This window comes from Pleuronectes platessa, chromosome 17, assembly GCF_947347685.1.
Source record: "Pleuronectes platessa chromosome 17, fPlePla1.1, whole genome shotgun sequence".
Taxonomy (NCBI): domain Eukaryota; kingdom Metazoa; phylum Chordata; class Actinopteri; order Pleuronectiformes; family Pleuronectidae; genus Pleuronectes; species Pleuronectes platessa.
In genome coordinates, this window is record NC_070642.1 from 7,407,832 (window position 1) to 7,430,291 (window position 22,460).

Here is a 22,460-nt window from a genome sequence, read left to right on the forward strand (position 1 = left end):
CAGCAGTCATGACAGCGATGCCCTAAGGCCTTTGTGTCCCTGCCACTGTCTGAATCTCAAGGTTGTTTTCAAAGCGTCGGTAGAATCACAGCTGTCTTTGCAGTTGGATGGGTAGTGAGCATGTGCACGCTAGCTTCACACAACATTAGGGTGAATTGAAAAACTAGAGGCCGACTGAGAAGAAGAACTGGCAATGGAAGGACCCAAATACAGGTAAGCAAGGTATAGGGCACCTTGTTATCTACTAATTGGTATCTGATCTATTCAGAACTTGAACTGGGGCAGCCCGCCATATTCTAATTTGTCATGCCACAGTTTCAAAATGAACCCAATTTTTTTACACTTCTCATAAAAACATGACAGCTCTGACTTGATGCGATTTGCGTGCTACCATGTGCTTGCACTACCGTGAGCTGCTGTGTGCTCGTGCTATGGTCCATAATGTTTTTACCGTCCATGCAGACAGTCAGACCTCAGTGTTTCAGCTGCAGTTGAAGCATGCAATACAGTTCTCCTGTGAGAACTTCTCCTTCAGCCTTGAGTCTATGCACCAGTCACTCTGAATCTCTTTCGCGTGAGACCTTCATGCACGTGCAAGTGTTTGCCCATTACCACCATAGATTGAATTTATTGTTAGAAACCCTGGATTCTGAAAATTGGATGTAATTTCTTCTAAGAATTATGACACAATTGACCTTTTTTGTGCAAGAAAAACACCGGACACATGTTGTTAAAAGTGAATAATAATCTGAAGAATCAGAAAGTTGATTTATTTGTTTATAATCTCCAAATCCTTTTATTTCACAAAATCTTTATGACACCAGAGGCCAAATGACTTTGCCCCTAAAATGATGAATTCCAAAAAAAAAAATATATTCAAATATATAACTAATATAAACTTTATATTTCACAAACAGTAAATGTTTCATATTTTTAAATTCTATATTATAATTCTATATTTGTGTATATATATTGCTTGCATAATGTTTATTTAATGTACAATTACACATATAAATTCATACTTAAACTATATAAATGCAAGGAAGTGAAGGTAATAAGAGAGCAGTTCCTTATGTTCAGCTCTAGGTCACTCTTTACATTGCCTCTTGGAAAATAATTTGCACTGAAGTCAGCAGATGAGACTGTAAAGGAAAAATATTGGTGAAATAACATTTCTGACTACATAACAAAACATGGGCAGATGATCATATATCGCTGCAAACAAAGCAACACATCTCATTACAGCAGGACTGTCCCCATAGCATGGCTCTCTGCTGTGGGGAGCATCCAGCAAATGTAAATTGCTTTAGTCAGAGTCGACACTAGACAACTTTCTCGCTCCGCATTGTAAATCCACAGATACAGAGAATTCTTGGAGACACAGTCTCACATCGATATTTCACAATGACAGCAGAAACTTCAATCAACCACCCCTAAGCTCTCGTGGCGTTTTTGTCCTGACATCCCATTCATCTCTAACTGTCATGTTATAAAGTTCCAACCGGAAAAACGAAAAAAAGAAAAGATTTCTCCCTCACCAGCTCATACTGCCCACCTTACACTCTGTGTTGTGTGTGAGGCCACGTGGCGACGGCCGCCTTGTTTGATTACAGACAGTGTGTGCTCTTTATCATGTAAATGGGAGCCTTTCAAAAATGGCACCTTCTAACCTTTGTGCTCAAAGTGCATTTAACTCTTTTGAGATTCAGCTTTAATGGCAACGCAGACTGCATAATCAACTGCAGGTTGACATTTAAAACATGAAAATTGCAAATTGGCGAGCTGTGTGTGTCCACTGGGTAAATGGTAGCAGTGGTGTTTGGTGGCGGGGAATGAGGCCGACATCTGCTGAGAAATGAGTTTCAGCTGCATCCCGGAGGCAGGATGCTTAAAGTAGCTGTCCTGCTTCGTCTTCTTTTTTCCAGACATGGGCACTTTGGATTTATTTGACAGTTCACAGCAGGGAGAGGTAGAAAATAAAGAGAGAGAATAGAGGGAGTTTAAATTTTAACTCTCATAATGATTTAAAGTGATGCAGCTTCATGGATTACGAACGGACTTTATCCTGATTCCTATGCAGCTCAGGTTTGTACTTACAAATTAAAGGACGCAAGGGGATAGAGCTGGTTTGATTAAGAGTGGTGCAGTGAGTAATGCCTGCACGCACGCACACACACTAACACATACACACACACACACACAAATAAACAAACCTAACCTACACTCCTGTTCACACGCACAGTCTCGATGGTACGATTCCACTCTGCTGCACCTCAGCACACAGTGCAGCTCTCTGGTTCAACAACTCCCTCTGTGGGGAGCAGGGGAGGCTGCCTCAGCCCAGCCAACCATTGGAAACTCATTATTACAGTACTAAGTGATGGATCATTTCCAAATGATCTCCACGTACACCCCCACAATTAAGCCACCAGCAAGGCAATTACAGATCAGCAATATAGCGGTGGGACACTGATGTATTGCCGGGCTTTAACCTTTGGGCTCGTGGACAGATTACACTTATTAAGCCACAGCGTTATTGGGCCAATAAAAATCGTTGTGCGGCCATATCAGCCCACATAACTGCAGAGTGGACATTCCTCTTGCTGGGGGGACTGTGCTGGGCGAGAGAAGCAGGTGGAAGTGGTGTTAGAGGAGAGGGCAGAGATGGAAATAGGAGAGGCCAGATAAATCTCTGCTCTCTTATAGCTTTCAACTCATCCCTTTCCTTCTGGCAACAGTTTGGTAAGATGCATTTTGTGCTTTGGCCACAAGGCTTTTCCAGACTTTTAGTTATCCATCAGCCCAGCACTGTCACTCAGATTCAAATATATGATGGATTGTCAGCAACATATGCGTGTATATACCTTTCAGGAAGGGCGTGACATTTGGGAGCTTCTTGAGAGGCGAATAAGATGTTTGCATCACATCAATGATGTCATTGTTTTTAAGACATGTGATTGATGAAATCATCGTGATTTGCTGAAATAATCACGGAAAAATTACAATGAGATTCCGACCCAGGTGATCTTCCTGCTCACCTGCTGAACAAGGCTCAGTTGGTAAGAGACTAGTTTGAGGAAGAAGGGGGTTCTCCGTTGGTCTTTTTTTTTTTTTTTTTTAAAGAACATTAATGCAATTTGGGGAAAAGCCAATGATCTACGATGAAAGACAAATGCTTAAACTAGGAAAAGAGTTTATTTTATATCTCTATCTACGTCAGAGGCTGAGAAATTCTGTCTTCAGGTTTTACGAGGTTGTTACGAAACTATGCTTAGGTTTTTGAGCACGTTTTATTTGTACTTTCGGTCTCAATGGGTTAAACCAAACAAATTTGTGTTTTCATTCACAGATGTCTGCACATTAACAAGTCTCAGTACACTGAGATACACATATAATCACACAAATGTTTTGCTGCAGTAATGGCCCGGAAGCTACTTAAATAAGTTGACTGATAGAATCTGGGTCAATTTTAGGGGAATCGAAAAACTTTTAGTTCCCCTCTAATTTATGGCTCCTACTGGCCTTTTGATAACAGCAGGGGCCCAGACTCATGGGTATTGCAGTGTTTAGACCCCTCTGACATTAGCATATAGCTCCAAGCATCACTATATTGCTCCTGTGGCTGAAATAAATAAGGAACCCTAAACTACTTGGGTGTGAGGAAATCATATTGTTAGATTTGGACCAAACTTTACAAACAGTGTAATTATCTGAGAAAGAAACAATCAGAAGTCAGATCTATTTTGCATCTCGACAGAAACAAACGTGTGCTGCCGAACCATGACTTACACAAGATCCACTGTGACACTAACTTGTGGGCCAACTCGCATGAAGCTATCAGCTGAAACTCAAGGTGACAATTTGAAGGGAGAGAAATGAGTGTAAAGTGGGTGGATGAGCAATGAATCCATGCACAGCGCGGAAAACACACATACAAGAACAGTGAGTGAGCAAGTTACGCATTGATGAAAAAATGAAACAAATTGAAAGAGAAAAGATGGAAATAAACTGACAAGTTTTTCGACAGTAATGAGGACCGTTAATTCAAGACAATTAATTCCAAGCCATGTGCGGCTGAGGTCCTTAATTAACTGCAGAGGAGGGAAAGATGTGAGTTGTGACAGAGCGCCTTCCTCTTTCTTCTCTGTGGGCCTACTATTCTTTTCATCATTTTTTTATTGAAACACACATGTGAAAACTTAACTTCGAACATATAAAGAAAATATATAGAAGGTATTATTTGAAGTTTCTAGGGTACATCGAGGAATATCAGTTCTTCAAACTTCCATTTAATTTTGAAAGCCAAATTACATAAAGATAAGGTTAGTCATCATTAACTGTAACTGTACCTAGTTTTAGGGCTTCATTAACAATTTAAATGAGATTATTTTAATGAATTTCTCGAGAGTGGTCATTAAAGTTTTTTTTCACAAAAATTCTGAAACATCAAAGCCGGAAATAAGAGCTAAATCTCTCATGGAGAATAAAGCTAAAATAATCCCTTCTTCATCAATAATGGCAAACTGAACCCTTTTTATTGCAGGAATCCATGCTTACAAACCTTGGGAGGCTTTTGTTTTTATGAGGCACATTTATGCGCTTACAGCTTTCTTTCCCTTATTTCTCAGCAGACAAGTACACAACGGAACCACACATGCTGTTTGTTTGACGATATAATTGCTAGATATGATATTAATCAAGAGCTTAAATGCAGCAGTAGATTTTTACTTTATATTTTATTCAGCAGTGCCAGTAGCAAACAAAGATGCCTTTAACCAAAGTAACAAACCAAAATATTATAATATATGATAATGCAAAAAGTTATCAAAAAGCAGCTTGATTCATTAGTCATGGTCGCTGTTATCCTAAAGTGTGTTAAGTCATCTTGAAATGACTGCATATTTGCCTTTTAGAAAAACAATAAGCCAGTAGACCACTTGCTAAGTCGAGCTCTAAATTTACTTGAGTCCCAACTCATCTGTCAAGACTAAGCTTTCACCCCGTATTTACAGCATCAAAAAAAAAGAAGAAGATTAAACCTAATCTCCTCCAGGAGAGAGGAGGACTCCTGGCTGAAGCGATCAAGTTGCTGTGTTGTACATGTTACCAGCGGCTTCTACAGGAGCTTTGGGTGGATGACTGTCGTTTCCAGCGCTACCTGAGGCTGAGCAGTGACCGGTCTGATCATCATCTTGCTCGGGTCAGTGCCAGGACGGGGTCCGCTGAGTTTCATTCTCAGCTCTGATTGGATGACGCAACATCATCATGAGAACTTGACGCCCGAGTTCAAATGTTTCAAGTCGAAGGTCAGGCGCGTTTAGAGTTTTTGATGCCCGGGATGACGGATGTAAATTTGTGTCTAGTCTCCTCTCTGCATTGACTGGATGAATCATGGGTCATGCTCTGCCAAGGAGGCTCAGCTGTCATTGCTATTTGTGTAGCAGGATTATTAACAGACGATCTGCTGAACTGATTTTCTTCGAACATGGTGGAAGGATTGGTGTATTTAAATTTTAAACCCCTTTTGACGTTACACAGGTTCAGTAATTCTTGGATCTTGAAGAAAAGAACAAGGCGTATTTAAGAAAATGACATCTTTGAGTGTGGGCACTTTGGTGCAGCTTGATTGAATTTAAGGACTGTCGGGGCTGTGCTCTACTGAGTGCCATTCTAGTTCTTCCACTTAATGAGGCTGGTGGTGGTGCAGGAGGAAACAATACCTCTGTCTCTTTAACTGACAATTTCCCCCTGCATGAGTGCAAAATGGCCTTAGCTCTCGAAATTTCCTGAGCCAATGTTGCATCACTCACTTGCTTGGTTATTCAGTCAAATACAGCAATGTAGAGTCAAGAGAAGGAAACAAAGAGTGTTTCATAACAAAATGGGTCCAGGCATTCAGGGTGAATGTCAGAAGATAGAGCAGAACAGTAACTTTTAGCCTTAAGTTAGTGAGCAGGATAAAATGTCTTCCCCACGATACCAGCACTGTATGCAGCAACCTACCCTTCTTCATACATAGTTTGAACAAATGCAGAAGCCTTACTCACAGCCTTGCAGGAAGTCATTGAAGCACATCCACTGAAAAAGGCTTTTATGTTCACCAGTGTTTCTTACCTGCTTTTGAAAACTTCACGCTGGTGGAGCCGTACAGCTGTGTGACCCCTGTGTGACTTAAAAGGAGCCGAGGAAACTGTTTTATATCTGTTGTTGTTTCCATTATGTCTGTGTTACTCCGCAGGACTGCTGCGCTAACACAAGACATTCAGCCGGCAGCAGGAGAGATAAAATACAGGATGCACAATGGAGGTGAATTAACAAGAATGACTGCTGTGTGTGTGTATAATAACCAGCGCTGCCATACAGCTGCATATATCCACAAACACTGTGCCTGAAGTAGTGCGAGGCAAAGTGTACAATCCTTTTACAGATGAGAATAGAATAACTTGGATGTATCCTGGTGACTGTGGTGATCCGTTTAAGTTTTCCTTGAGTGAAGTGAACATTGGTGGTGAAACAGTGAAATGCATCAACCGCATCTCAATGGAGCCATTACGACTACATCCACGTTACTAGGTTTTCATTTGTGTGTTTTGAGACTAAAAGGATCTTTGTCAATGTTTTCTTCGTATCAGTTTGAATTCCTCTCCATTGCAACACAACTAAAAACACACGTGACTGCTCACATACACTGGGCATGCACGTGCTGGTGTAAACAGGACTAGCTCGAATAATAGCTCGTATACAGTTGTATCATTGTAAAATGCAGAATTTAAATGCATTACTGCAAAGACAACAGGATCAACAACACCTATAAATGATTATCTGCGTTATGTTTTCGACTGGTAGCCGATGCTAATGCCAGTTTTTTTCTTCAGGGAGAAACTGGCATTAGTTGTGATACCTGACAAATCAGCCAAGGCTATGTTGTTACAACAAAAACCTTATCAGCAAGTAGTTGTCAGTGAAACATCATCATCTCCAAACATCTCTATTTCGGCCCATCCAGACTTAAATGCATCCCACGAGTTTTCAAACGAAAATGGGGCCAGCAGCAGTTCCCAATTACCACTTTCTCTGGTGTAGTGTGGATGGCAAACGTACAGTATTCCTGTTACCTGAATGGTGACAATGATATCTATATGATATATGATATAATATCCAGTGATGTGTTGTTCACGAACAATCTGATTCTTTTAAACAGCTCCTTGGTAAGAAGGAAAGAAACCGAGTTGTAGGCGACATGAACTTAAGGTTTCGTTAATAATCGTGGCCAAATTTTGCTGCTCTAAAGCCAAGCCACTCCCTTTTTTGTGAACAATGAAAACACAATAGTTCCGTCGCTGCAAAAGACGGGGCGGCAGGACTTCTCCCCCGCATTCATTACATTAATATGGCCCCACGTTGTGTAATGTTTACGATGCAGCTAATTGACAGTAGGTCTCGCAATATAAGTCGTTTAGTGCCTCTGAATCTTGGTCACTCATGCAAAAAGAAACTGATGTGATGTCTAATATTGATTCTAATTATGGTAATTATTTCACACCAAAACCTAGAACCCCCCACGAAAGAAGGAAAGAAAGCAAGAAAGCAAGAAAGCAAGAAAGAAAGAAAGCAAGAAAGAAAGCAAGAATAGAAAGAACGATGAGCTGTTCCATGAATGGCTCTCTGAGGGAGTGGAGCTTTAAAACCTGGCTCCCATCACTAATGATGTGACTTTTGAGGATCGTTTGACTTTGAACTGTAAAAATATTAGTGAACAACAAGGGTTTAAATAACTCCGTCTGTATTATAGATTTTCTCAACAACTGCGCATGCAAATATATTCTTAGTCGACCCTGCGCTTATGTCTTTAGCAATATGTCAGCAACATTTGAAGTTGATTGGATGACCTGTTGTTGAGAAAGTCAGGCAGACACGCGCATACCTCCATTTATAGTACGATATTAAAGTCGATGCTTTCATTAAAAGTACTCATCAAGCTGTGATCATAACGTTGTTTATTTTTAGCGGCTCTACAATCAAGCAACCAGCTTATGTTCTGTACCATTTAGCACGTCTTATCTCAGTGGTGTGGGAAATGGTGTAAGTAGCAGGTGCTCACAAGTCAACATTGTCTCTGCTCCAGTTCTTTTCCTAAATTATGTCCTTCTGATGTCATCACAAAAGAGTCTGTGACAAACACAAATAATGAGTGAGCTTCCTGTGGCCCTCTCTTACTCTGCAGGGGGAGCCAGGCGATTGATTACAGCTCTGTGGGAGATCATTGATTTTGATCTCAAAGTGAGTGAGGGAGAGGACTGAAGCCACTCGGCAGAGAGAGGGAGGGTTCAACTTCAACAACAAAGGGACCGTGGATGGGAAATGGGGCCAGGGTTGACTGAGTGAGTGACCAAGCCACTTGCTTTTTCCTGAATCATAATAAATCTAAAAACAATAAATCTTTATTTGTGTGGTGCATTTCAAAAAGGAACGTTACAAAGTGCTTCAGAGAGCAATAAAAACAGAACCGAAAGAATTGGGACAGAGCCGAACTGTGGCAGATCGAGAACAAATAGAATTATGGGATATTACGGAGATAAAACAAGGAGTGTATAAAAACAAATCTGACAAGAGTAAGACCGAAAAAATGTATAAAACAAATAAAATGTTCCCATATTAATACATCTACATAAAGACATGTTGACAGACACACACCAGAAATTGCAGGATGTTGACTATTGTATTTCCCAAAATAAAACTAGGCCTATGTGCTTGGACTCTACGGTATGATGCTGTGCCTGCTCTGCTCCTGTTAATATTTCACAATAAGGGCCTTGTTAAAACAAATGAATGGGTTCAGTCAACAGAAACGCTACAGCTGAAATGGGTGTAGGAAGTGGTACGTATAATTAGGTTTTTTACATAATCGCCAGATATAGACAAATTGTGGTGAGAGAAGACCCTGAATCTCTGGAAGAGCAGTGCGTCTCCTGTGGGCAGTGTGGCTGCTCCAACCTGATAACAGGGCGGCTGAATTGAAAAGCAAGATGTTCTGCGACGCACACGGCCGTTAGATTCCTAATTACTACACATACTCTAATGTCTAACAAGGGCAGCCCTATTTCCTGCATATATTTACATATTTATCAGCATTCAGTTAGATTCTGAGTTGTATGATATCTGTGCTATATCTATTTTTCAATAGAAACCAAAGACAGGTATGTCGTTGTGCCTAGAGGAGATGTCATGGAATCACTAGGCTTCGTTCTCTGGGCACCATGAATGTCAGCACACAATTTCATGGTAGTCCATTAAGTAGTTGCTACTTCAATATGGACCACAGTGGTGAACTGAACCATTGACTGACTGACTGACTGACTGACTGACTGACTGACTGACTGACTGACATTGCCAATCCCTAAAAAAGAAAATGCATCCAGGTATTTTTGGTGGAATGGCCATGCTCATCTCAGCACCGGTATATATGTTCCCTTTTGAGGCCGTGGAAGAAGTCTTGGAGGCCAGGGTTAGTTCTTTGCATCCAAAGAGCAGCTTTTTTCGCTTTACTTGGAGTGCACTGTTTGTTGCATCTCTGCCTCTTCGCTACTTTGTAAGCACAAAGTCTGCTCTGTTTATTTTTGCATTCACAACTGGCCGGGACTTAAAGGGATTTGTTGTGTTGCTCAAGGACATTTCAAGCAGGGCAGATACTTGCTGACATGCAAACCGTCTCTCCACCATCACTGCACCCTGCTCTGAACCAACACAAACTATAAGAAGGAATCGTATTGCAGGGCACATCATGAAGTAACACTGTTTGGCCCCAAAAGAAGCACATTCTCCACCGACAGATCATCTCTTTTCAGTGTATCATCCAGGGTAAATCATCAGTTTGTGAGTGAGCTGCCCTAGATGGATGGATTGATGGAGGGAGGGAAGATAACTGAGAGAAATATTGTCTGATGACTGTGGAGTAGATAAGCACAGCCCAGAGGCTATCAAATGATGACTTTCTGAGCTCCGAAGCTATGGCCTGTGTGCTGGAGTGGAAAGAAGGAGATGGAGGGAGTGAGTAAGTAAATCAGGAGGCAAAATGAGAGGGTGGATGTCGATGGCAGCCCCGCTAACCGGATTAGCATATGTAATAATACCAGCAAAGGTTAATGTGTACAGATGCGGAGAGGTTAATGCAGAGCAGGGCTTCATAATGGAAAGGATGGGTCAATGGGACTGGTTAATAGTCAAGCTAAATGGCTCGTGATTACAGCGTGAGATATTTGGATGTGCCCCTCAAAAAGCATGACAAGCAAATGAACATGAACATGTCTGAGATCACTCAGTGCACAGTGACTAATGAAAGCTTTAAATCTAATTCTCACAGATGGGTTCACATATTCACTACCTCCACCGTATTCAACAACAAGTCAACACAAGTGTCACTTTCTAAAATAATACATGAGAAAAACGTATTATTATAATTATGTACAATAAACTCCATAAACTGAGAGGATCGTAAATGTTCCAATGGATAGTCAATGTTGACTGGATTTTGGGACTGCTCTTGTTTCCCTCATATTTTGTGCCACAGGTATTGTATTGCTTTACTTAACAAGTTAGCCATATCTTTTTTTTTTTTTTAAATCAAATTTTTTAATTCCTTGCTAAAGTATAAAAATACACCCACGTAACAGGGATGTCTCGTTTTGTTCGAAAATTCAAACGTTTATTCAAACATGGGGGAAAAGTTTGTATTTGAACTATAGACTGTCTGAAGTAGTTAATCCAGCGGCTCTCACATCGCATGCCCTCTCGACCCATCGGTAAAATAAGCCAGCAATGGTATGCGTTTTTCCTTTGAAAATGGAAGACACTAGCAAGCAAAGCAGTCTTGAGCAGAAAATCATGACAAATTCAAGTTAACTTTATTTTTGGGAATAACTGACATCCTGACCACCTTCCCCGTCCTCTTGATGCAGCCACTGGCTCTTAATATCATTGTTAAAAGTTTATTGATAAAGAATACTAAGCCTCTATTACTAAATTCTTCTCTCCGTTGACATTAACTGTCCAGGGACGTGGGAGGCTACCAAGATGTGATTTTTTTCGCCGCTGTATGTCCAGCTGTTAGTGCTCACTTTGGAATAAGTAAGGCCCAAATTTGACAAATCATTCAGCGTGACTCTAACGTGTGAGCATAGCATCTTGGAGAAGTGCGAGGCAACCGTCTCAACCGCACTCTCCCAGAAAACCTGGAAATGGCTACCAGTGGCTTACGAGGGACGCAGAGTACGAACAGAATCATTTTCATTGAGCAAAGCTTCCTTGGCATTTTACAGATATTTAACTGGAAGGTATCTATTGTAGTTCACCTCATCAATTGTTAGTAAAAAACGGATTTTTTTTTTTTTTTACATTCGTCAAAATGGGTAACAGCTCCGACCGTCCAAGCTGTCACATGTCAGTTTCTAGTGATGTAGGTCATAGAGGTTGCTACATTACAAATGAGACATTTGCACATTGATTAACAGCCCAGGGGGACTATTTACTACATAACTGTGATTCCCCACGTGTTACGATACAATTTACAAATGCCGTGATCCATGTCCTTCCCTTATTCAACCTTCCTTGCCAATTGACATGATATTGTTATTTAACATTGCGTTTCATTCGTAATTATAATTGTCTGTGTGTTCAAACAGTAAACGATTGTTTAGGAAGCCAGAGAAGGAGTGCTACAGTTTTAATTCTGCTAATTTACACTAAAACAGTCACCCCACAAAATAAACGGAGACACAACAAGCTGCTATAGTAAAGTACACCCACAGAGTATCTCACCACTGAAAATGTGTTTTTAACAAGGCAGAAGAAAATGTCAAATTAGAAACTATATTGGCTGCTGACAAAAAAACTGCTTCAAGAAACCCGTTCAATATGGGAAGAGCAATACAACGCGATGGCATCAGTGGAGAAGAGGTGTAGAAGGATGATTACTCCACAAAGCGATTTGCTCACACATGGGAAATGTGTGTGGCCAGAGGCTTGGTGATGTAGTGGCTACTCTCAGAGATAGTTGGTAAACTGCAGTAGCTGACAACCGATAATTTAGTGACAATGGCTCTTGTGTTTTCTCTTCATTTCCTACCTGCTGTTCTGTTCACCATGCGTCCCCTTTTTGTTCAGTGAAAGGTTATTTAAGGGGAAAGTAAAGCTCTTTGAAGTAACAAACTTGTTGGTTAAAGAAGATGGCACGAATTGGTCTAATTTCACCAAAATTAGCGGGGATTTTTTTTTACGACAAATCAGAATAGAAGAATAAAGGAAGATGGTGGCCCTCCGTGAAGTTGGTTGATGTGTTTTCTTGCATTTCAACTGTCTCGTCTTCACTCCACTATAACTCGGCCAAAATTACTACATACACCACCAAAGATAAAAACACCCATATTATACAATAATAATATCTCGTCATTTACACCACCAGTCTCACTGATTTCATAAAAGCTAAATTGAACATATTTATTCATTTGTTAAAAGTAAAAAATATGGTGTGAGGCCTTGCGGATTCAGAGACTAACTTTCTTACTCGGAAGTGTCTTTTCTTTGAATATATTTGAGCTATGAGGCAATCCCCCATTTCTCTGGCTGTGTGATAATAAGACTTTTGTTTGAATTAATCCGTGTAGCTCGCTGCTTTCGGTAAATGGTGGGGGGGCAGTCGAGATGATTAGGTTTTTCACACTCAATTTAGACCCCATCAGCAAATTGTAAGTGTTAAGCAGGGTGAGAATTATTTCAGAGCGCCGTCTTCTGAAAACCAAGATGTTTCTAGATCATTTATTCTGAATGGTTAATAAATTTTATCAAATGATAGTCGTTTTTGCGGACCATTACAGATTTAGTTTGACTTAGCTACATGTTTTCTGTAATTTTTCTGTAATGATTTACTGTTCTTTGGATGGTTTCTCTGCTAGATTGTGAAGTTGAACCCAGATGTCTGCAGATGTATCTTTCAACTTGATCACTGGGTCTAGATCCACAGGGTCAGTTAACAACCTTCAAAGATAAAACTATTAATTTGTCTTGTCAGGTAGCATTTAAATAATCAGTAGCCCATTCCCCTTTTCTTCCATTATGCAAGTATCACTGAAATGACTCAGGTACATAATTATGTTATCACCTTAAATATTTACCATGACATGAAAAGTTCTCTACTGTCTTCTGGGCATGATATCTGAATCTTTAGTGGCTAAATGCTCCACTATGTTCTCTAGCTACTTGCCTGGCGGGAACAGTGAAGTTGAGGATGGTAAAACCAAAACAATGAGCTAAAAATAACTTAAAGACTCCACATAGCTGAGGTGAACTGCAGAGTGAAGTGATAATTCTGAGTGAATTCATCACTGAGTGCGTTCACACTACATCTTTCATTAATATAAAAATAATGATAATCATATGTAACCCAGATCTCCTGGGCCTGAGTTCATTAACACTAAAAAAATGTTTAAATCCCCCTAATTACTATTAACGACCGCCAAAACTGTATTTACAAAAATCTAAACCGTCAACAGGTGTTTATTTTCCATATAAAATAAATGCACAAAATAAAAAATACAGGGTTTCTTTAAATGCTGTAAACAGTTCCTGAATTTCTAAAATGTTAAATAAAAATGTACCTTACCCAGGTCTATGAATCAAACAAAACAATTCAAGTTTAAATTTACAAACAGAAAATCATATGTGGGCCCACTCCAGAAAATATAACCTTGAGGCTCAGTTGCAGGCCTGTGATGATGCTCGGGTGCGGTGAGACCTGAAAACTGTGGTGGCCACTTCACTCAATCCAGAGCATAAAATAAAAGCACGTGCATTTCATGTCAGTTAAATACTCACAAGTCCAAAACGAGGAGCAACAGGGCAATGATAATCTCAGATAGGGGTGATGATGATGATGATGATGACAGTCAATCCAAACACAGGCACAAATCCAGAGAAGAAGAAAAACAACAGGGTCCATCCAGCAGCAACCATCTCAGTTTCTCTCCCTTCACAGACGTCCGTCTCCTTTAATTACACATACTATGTTGAGCCATAAAATCTTCACACTAAATCATACAGACTTAACGATTATCCCGTTTTAGCATTGAAACAACAACAGTGCTAAAGCTATGCTATTTAACACGTGCTGCTATGCTAGCGGGTGGCTCGTGTTGCTATGCTAGCGGGTGGCTAATAGCATTTCACATTCGGTCTGTTTCACTACAACATGGAGTTACAGCATACAATTGAAGGCATACATAATATATTCACCTTTGGCAGGCAACATAGAAGTGCACACAACAGGACAACGAGTAGTCGACCTCGAGACACCTCTCCAATGTTTCCCAAACCACGACACTTTCCCTCCAGGACTCCGGACCATCTCTCTCTCCCTCTCACCTGCTCAAAGCATGCTGAACCCACACGTTGCACCTCATGTCCCTCCCCTTTCTAGATGGATTGGCTGTGACTTTGTTACTGCCCAATGACCACACATCTATTTATTAACTGTGTATATTATATGTATCACGTTTTATCCCGTATTTAACCTTAATTGAACTACTATTTTTTAATAATATGAACTTGTCTATTTATAATGAACTTTCTGCACTGTATCCTAATGATTGTTATACAGGGCTACACCCTCCCTCTTCTGAATGTGTAGATGTCCTCATCACACCTTTTGTCCCTCTTTAACTTGGAAGGGTGATTTCTTTTCTCTTCCTCCTCCATGAACCTTTTTGATGTTTTGCACTTTTTCCTTGGTTCGTTGTCTTGGTCTGGAGGGTTTAACTTGAGTTGAATAACCATACCATGGTGCATGATGGTAACTGGTTCACAGGACTGGTAACCAGGTTTTTCATAGGTCAATCTCATAGGTGGTTTTGGTTTTCTCAGAGATTTCCGGACTGTAGAAGACCTTTCACTTTCACTTCTTGCTGTTTTAGCGGCTTTATCCCTTCTGGCTCTGTTTAACTGAGGCGAGCTCGCTCCCTCTTCTAAATGTCGTTCTTCCACAGGTTCATCATTTGTGTCTGGGACATCAGAGTCTGATAGAGGAGTTGCAGCATCTTCATGGGGTTCCTCATACTCTGTTTCTGTGAGTTGTTGATTTTCTGGTTCCACCACAGGATTTTCATCCTCTTCTGAGCTTTCACTCTCTTCAAAACTCTGACTCTCTTCATTTTCCACAAGGTGATTCACAATGTCCATTTGTCTCCTGACCTCAACCACATCAAAATCTGGAGGATTGGGGACAGTTTCAAACTCTGAGCTTGACGACTCTGTGTCACTTTCTTCTACTTTGTCAGTAGACTTGGTACTTTGACGTTTCCGGGTAAGTTGAGCTCTTGTTACAGGTCTCCGAACAGAGTTTGTATCATCTGAGGGGTTAAACATCCTGACCATGTAACCGATGGGCAACAGGTGGTCTCGATGGAGAGTTTTGACTACACCTGTACCATGCTCTGGTTTGACCTTGTAAACTGGCAGGTTAGGCAACTTCTCCAGGACAACATACGGTGTTGATTTCCATCGATCTTGGAGTTTATGCTTTCCTTTTAGACCCATATTCTGAATGAGGATTCTGTCACCTTTCTCTAAAGGTAAGTCTCTCACACGCTGGTCATATCGTGCTTTGTTTTTCAGATGATTTTTTGTAGCAGAATCAGATGCCAACTGGTAAGCGTTTTGCAGCTCTTTCTTCATCCTGGCAACGTACTGTTGGTAGGAGGTTTCACTTTCACCATTTGGTGAGATTCCAAAGCAGATGTCAATGGGTAACCTTGCCTCCCTTCCAAACATGAGATAATACGGTGAGTATCCCGTGGAATCGTTCTTTGTGCAGTTGTACGCATGTACCAGGTAGGTGATATGTTGACTCCAACACTGTTTCTTTAGAGTGTCCAGGGTACCGAGCATTGCTAAAAGCGTTCGATTGAACCTCTCTGGTTGTGCATCCCCTTGAGGGTGGTAGGGGGATGTTCTTGACTTCCGAACCCCAAGCATGGACAAGATCTCTTTGATCAGGCGACTTTCAAAATCTCGGCCCTGATCCGAGTCTATCCGTGCAGGTAGGCCGTAGTGCACAAAATACTTCTCCCACAATACTCTTGCAACAGTGATAGCCTTTTGATCTTTCGTAGTGAATGCTTGTGCATAACGTGTATAACTGTCTGTCACTACTAACACATTAGCAACACCTTTAGAGTCCGGCTCTATCTGCAAAAAGTCAATACATACTAAGTCTAAGGGACCATTACTTGTTATTTGGTTCAAGGGCGAGGCATGCTGAGGGAGTGTCTTCCTAGAGATACATCTTCCACAGGTTCGAATGTACTGCTCGACCTCAGCTGTCATCCGCGGCCAATAAAATCGGTCTTTGATCAGTTCGGTAGTGCGCTCCACTCCCATGTGTCCACACTCATCATGTAAAGACCTTAACACCATTGGGCGGTATCTTGCTGGTAAGACAAGTTGTTTGATCTGTTTTCCACACATTTTTTCTTTTACTCTGTAGAGTAATCCATCCTTTAATTCCAACTTGCGGCTTTCACGTAGCAACAACACAGTCTCGGGCGAATCACTTTTTGAACGAGTCAGCCCTTTATTGCTCTCGAATGCTTTCTTTAACGGCCCAATCGTTGAGTCCATATCTTGTGATGCCTGAATATCTTTCGGGCTCAGCTGATCAAGGGTGTTTATGCTAAAGTTCACTGGGAACACATAAGCTTCTGGTACTGCAGTGGCGGGAGCTCCCAGCTGATCCACCAATCTATCAGGCACATCTGCCTCTTCTCTGATGCAGGCTCGCTTGCAGAGGGCTTTGATGCCAGCAGGTGGGACACTAGTCCACTCTTTGACCTCTTCTGGAGTGTATTGTCGAGACAATAAGTCAGCATCGATATTGTGCCTCCCAGGACGATACTGGATGGTGAAATCGTAGGTGGCAAGGGCAGCGAGCCAACGATGTCCGACTGCACTGAGTTTGGCAGAGGTCAACACATATGTTAACGGGTTGTTGTCAGTTCTTACAATAAATTTAGCTCCATACAAGTAATCGTGAAACTTGTCCACGACAGCCCATTTTAATGCCAGAAATTCCAATTGATGGACTGGATAGTTGTGCTCTGAATCTTTAAGCTTGCGACTGGCAAAAGCTACTGGCCTGAGGCCCTCAGGATATTCCTGGTTCAGGACAGCGCCTAGCCCATTCATACTGGCGTCCACATGCAAGATATAAATCTTAGTGGGGTCAGCGAATGCCAATACTGGGGCATTGATCAAACAGTCACGGATCTGCTCAAAAGCCTCCTGGCAGGCTTGAGTCCACCGTTCTCCAAATGGCTCTGATGGCTTGAAATAGACTTTGCTTGGGTCAACACTCTTTTTGGAATTGGGGTCTTTCCAAGTGGGGGCATAACCCTTGGTGAGCTCGGAGAGTGGACGGACAATGGCAGAATAGTTTGCAATAAACCTCCGATAATAACTGCAAAATCCGAGGAAGGACTTGAGAGGCTTCAGGTGAGTGGGCACTTTCCAGTGTTTTACTACTTCCAATTTGTCTGGATCAGTAGCTATTCCGTCAGCAGAAACAATGTGACCCACATACTTAACTCGAGGCTGACAAAATTGACATTTGTCAATAGAAACTTTCAATCCGACCTCCTCTAGTCTATCAAGTACCTTGAGGAGACGTTGCTCATGCTCTTCAAGTGTTTTTCCAAAGATGATAATGTCATCTAAATACACAAGGGCTTCCAGAAAATGCATATCGCCAACAGCTTTCTCCATTAAACGCTGAAACGTCGCCGGCGCTCCTGTGATTCCCTGTGGCATGCGCTCAAACTGATAGAATCCGAGAGGGCAAATGAACGCCGTCTTCTCTTTGTCCTCCGGAGCCATCTCTATCTGGTAGTAGCCACTACGCAGATCTAGGACTGAGAACCACTGGCTGCCTGATAAGGAATCCAAAGCGTCGTCAATGCGTGGCATTGTGTATTGGTCTGGTGTGGTGCGGTTGTTAAGTGTCCTGTAGTCGATACATATTCTTATACTCCCATTCTTTTTGCGTACTACGACTATCGGTGAGGCGTAGGGGCTACGGGACTCGGTGATAATGCCAGCGGCCAGCAGTTGTTGTATGTGCCGCCGCACATCGTCAATGTCTGCAGGGGCTAGTCTCCTTGACCTTTCCCTGAAGGGTCTGGGATCATGCAGGCGTATGTGGTGTTCAACCCTTTTAGCCAATCCAACATCCCACTCATGCAGCGAGAAAACATTCCGCCTTTTAGCCAACTTCTGCTGAAGCCGACTCTTCCACTCTTCAGGGATGGAGGAGTCCCCAAAGTTAAAGAGACTTGGGTCTACGGTTTCAGCTGTGAGGTCGGAAGGCTGGATTGGGGTAACTGTATCCACAGCATACATCTCAGCAATGATGGTCCCCACTGGGATTGAAGTTGTCTTTTTGGATTCGTTCTGAATGAGCACAGTGAAACTGTTGCTGTCTACATCGGTGTCTGAGAGCACACCAGGCTGCACCAGCACACCGGCAGGGAGTAACTGGGCAGTGGGTGCATCGATCAGCACAAGGTCTTTTGACGGGGCACTCTGTCTTTCTACTTTGCAGGTTGCATAGTACTTTGCACCTGGAGCAATAGAAAGTGAGCCGGGTCCTTTCCACTTTATCTGTCCCAAGATTTCATTCTTGGCTAACTGTTCATGTGCTTTAACAGGGGCGTACACAGACTGAATTCTCATGGAGTACACAGTGTTCTTGTCACCTTTTGTCTTCACCAGCTCCCATAAGCGGCGGAACAGGGATGTATTAGTTCCAACCAGCACAGGGGTTTGTTGTTGGTTTCTTGGCTCAGGGCAAATCAAGGCGAGCACTTCTACACGTCCCGACACACCAGTGATCTCCTCAGTAAACTCCATCTCAACAACAATATACCCTTTGTAAGGATACTCTGTGTCAGCGAGGCCCCAAAGTCCAAGGCAGGAGAGGGGTTTTATCGGGATACCTGGTAAGTGTTTGTTATACCAGCTTTCAAAGATAATAGTCACATTAGACCCACTGTCGATGAGAGCATCGCAGACCACATCATTAACTTTGATGGTGTGTATAAACGATGGACCTACAAGACCTTCAGGTAAGTCAGTGTTGTTCTCTGGGACTTCAACCTTATTTGTTCTAGCTACACAATGCTCTTCAGCTGCAGGCTTTGGGTTCTCTTTGTTGGGAAGAGGGGAAACTCGCACCAAGCGTATGAGCTTTCTGATGACTTTCTGGAGGTTCTCAGGGGCATTACATCTGGTGGCTATGTGGCCATTTTCTCCACATCTATAACAGAAAAACTCATCATTGTCTTTGGGAGAGGATACTTTAAAAGGAGCAGGTTTGTGGCCTAGAGCTGCTTTGTATCGATGAGTCTGTGGTGTGTGTTCTCGTGGGGGGTCTGATGTGTACTTAACTGTCATTACACTCATTTTATTTTCTAGTGCTGTCACTTGTTTCCTCAGTAATTGCAGTTCACTCTGTGACTCATTTTTCTGTTTTGGTTTCTCTGTAGGACCTTTAAAGGAATCATCAGATGGCGGCTGAGGCCATGGGTTGTTTCTTTCCTCTAACTGTGTTCTCAACTCTTGAATCTGAGCTCGCAGTTCACTCTGAGAAACTGATTCCGATTCTTTTTCCTTTTCTGCTTGGATGGTGCGTACACGCTGAGGACGCATGGGTGCCATTTGGCTTTGTCTGGCTGACTGGCGACCTTCCTCTTCCATCACTTCTCTTAACAGGTTCAGGAATGTAGGGGGATTACTGCTCCGCTCCCTAATTTTCAACTGAAGCAACATGATCTCAGAGGTGGACCCTCTAATAAGCTGCTCTAATCGAGCGCTGTTGGCAACGCTAACAGATAAACCACCTCCCTTTACTACTTTGACAAGGGATCTCTCTAATCTTCGTAGGAACTCAGACAGACGCTCACCAGGCTGTTGGTGGAGGGCTCTAAACGACAAATATAGTTCTTCTGAGGACTCTACTATACCAAAAATGCTCTCTATAGCCTCTATGTACTCATGGGGGCTAGCATCAGGTTGAGTCAGACGCACAGCTTGAATGATCTCAAAGGCGGGCCCTTTGAGACTTTCCAATATCCGACGTCGTTTTTCTTTGTCTGAGCACTCACCTTCCTCTACTAGGAGTTTTGCTTGCTCCAGCCAGTTGTCTAAAGACTCTTCTCCAGTGGGGGTGGGACTGACCCCAGAAAATGTCCGCAGCCGTCTGTATGGGTGGCTGTCAGGTTGTTTGTTCGTTCTGCTCATAACATCACCGACTGCACGGATGATGTCTTCAGGGTTGCTGTTACCTTCTTTGGTGGGGGAACATAGACCTTGGATGTTCTCTAAGGTTCTCCCTTCACTCTGCAAAAAGGTAAGTAACTTCTCTTCAAAGTTATCAAGCTGAGGCTCTGTGTAGTAGACAGCTTTCCAACCCCTTCCGCCACTTATAGGCATTATCTCGGGGGGAATTTTAGAGGGGTCTACCTCTTCACGACACTCGCATAACACCATCAGCGATAGTTGTTGAGGGTGAAACATTTTGCCTCTGACTTTAACTTTTCCTAAGGCTTTGATAGTCCCTGCTGTTTCTTCAATATCTTCCCTTGAAATACCTTCAGGCACTCCATAAAGAAGGAGGGCATGTTTTACATCTACCGATTCTCCTTTGCACCAGTTAATTAACTCAAATTGCGATGGACTGCTTGTTGTGACTGCCATTATTGTTCTCTGTTTTAAATTACTTTTAATTATATACTCTAAAGTTGTGGGGTCCAGTTACTTTTGATTGGCTTATATTTATCTTACGTTAATAAAACAAAATAATTTCCCAGTGGTGCCTCCATTTATGTAACCCAGATCTCCTGGGCCTGAGTTCATTAACACTAAAAAAATGTTTAAATCCCCCTAATTACTATTAACGACCACCACAACTGTATTTACAAAAATCTAAACCGTCAACAGGTGTTTATTTTCCATATAAAATAAATGCACAAAATAAAAAATACAGGGTTTCTTTAAATGCTGTAAACAGTTCCTGAATTTCTAAAATGTTAAATAAAAATGTACCTTACCCAGGTCTATGAATCAAACAAAACAATTCAAGTTTAAATTTACAAACAGAAAATCATATGTGGGCCCACTCCAGAAAATATAACCTTGAGGCTCAGTTGCAGGCCTGTGATGATGCTCGGGTGCGGTGAGACCTGAAAACTGTGGTGGCCACTTCACTCAATCCAGAGCATAAAATAAAAGCACGTGCATTTCATGTCAGTTAAATACTCACAAGTCCAAAACGAGGAGCAACAGGGCAATGATAATCTCAGATAGGGGTGATGATGATGATGATGATGACAGTCAATCCAAACACAGGCACAAATCCAGAGAAGAAGAAAAACAACAGGGTCCATCCAGCAGCAACCATCTCAGTTTCTCTCCCTTCACAGACGTCCGTCTCCTTTAATTACACATACTATGTTGAGCCATAAAATCTTCACACTAAATCATACAGACTTAACGATTATCCCGTTTTAGCATTGAAACAACAACAGTGCTAAAGCTATGCTATTTAACACGTGCTGCTATGCTAGCGGGTGGCTCGTGTTGCTATGCTAGCGGGTGGCTAATAGCATTTCACATTCGGTCTGTTTCACTACAACATGGAGTTACAGCATACAATTGAAGGCATACATAATATATTCACCTTTGGCAGGCAACATAGAAGTGCACACAACAGGACAACGAGTAGTCGACCTCGAGACACCTCTCCAATGTTTCCCAAACCACGACACTTTCCCTCCAGGACTCCGGACCATCTCTCTCTCCCTCTCACCTGCTCAAAGCATGCTGAACCCACACGTTGCACCTCATGTCCCTCCCCTTTCTAGATGGATTGGCTGTGACTTTGTTACTGCCCAATGACCACACATCTATTTATTAACTGTGTATATTATATGTATCACGTTTTATCCCGTATTTAACCTTAATTGAACTACTATTTTTTAATAATATGAACTTGTCTATTTATAATGAACTTTCTGCACTGTATCCTAATGATTGTTATACAGGGCTACACATAGTTTTCCTATAACCCTCTAAGTGTGATCACAAGCAGTAGTTGTACACCGATAATTAGACCAAAAGAACCAAAAATAGATGCTATGTGAATAGACAAATGAGGCTATTTAGTCCTTGGTTTTAAGCTTTCTCTAGATAGATGGATAGATAGATAGATAGATAGATAGATAGATAGATAGATAGATGGATAGATAAATTGATAGATAAATAGATAGAAACTTACTTCACGGATCCTAAGGGAAATTTAGGTGACCACTTTAGTAGGTCACTTGCAAGAGTATCTGGTAAAAATGCTTTGAAACCCAGATAGC

General features: G+C 41.8%; 1 protein-coding gene and 1 long non-coding RNA gene across 2 annotated transcripts; both read right to left on the bottom strand.

The window, feature by feature from the left end:
* Window positions 1-13,518: 13,518 nt before the first annotated feature.
* LOC128460622 (uncharacterized) lies at window positions 13,519-20,837 on the bottom strand. The gene is made up of 3 exons (XM_053445865.1): window positions 16,729-20,837; window positions 14,284-16,233; window positions 13,519-14,037 (listed from the first exon to the last, which is right to left on the bottom strand). The coding sequence occupies exons 1-2, from the start codon at window positions 20,791-20,793 to the stop codon at window positions 14,650-14,652; spliced, it is 5,649 nt and encodes a 1,882-aa protein (XP_053301840.1). The 5' UTR covers window positions 20,794-20,837; the 3' UTR covers window positions 13,519-14,037; window positions 14,284-14,649.
* Window positions 20,838-21,010: 173 nt separating this feature from the next.
* LOC128460670 (uncharacterized) lies at window positions 21,011-22,136 on the bottom strand. The gene is made up of 2 exons (XR_008342231.1): window positions 21,776-22,136; window positions 21,011-21,529 (listed from the first exon to the last, which is right to left on the bottom strand). It is a non-coding gene; the product is annotated as an uncharacterized LOC128460670 (long non-coding RNA).
* Window positions 22,137-22,460: the final 324 nt, after the last annotated feature.

Coding starts and splice junctions, on each gene's coding strand:
- LOC128460622 (XM_053445865.1), bottom strand. CDS start 20,793: ATGGCAGTCACAACAAGCAGTCCATCGCAATTTGAGTTAATTAACTGG. Junction 16,234..16,728: donor CAGAAGCTTATGTGTTCCCA/GTGAACTTTAGC, acceptor GACTTTTTGCAG/ATAGAGCCGGACTCTAAAGG.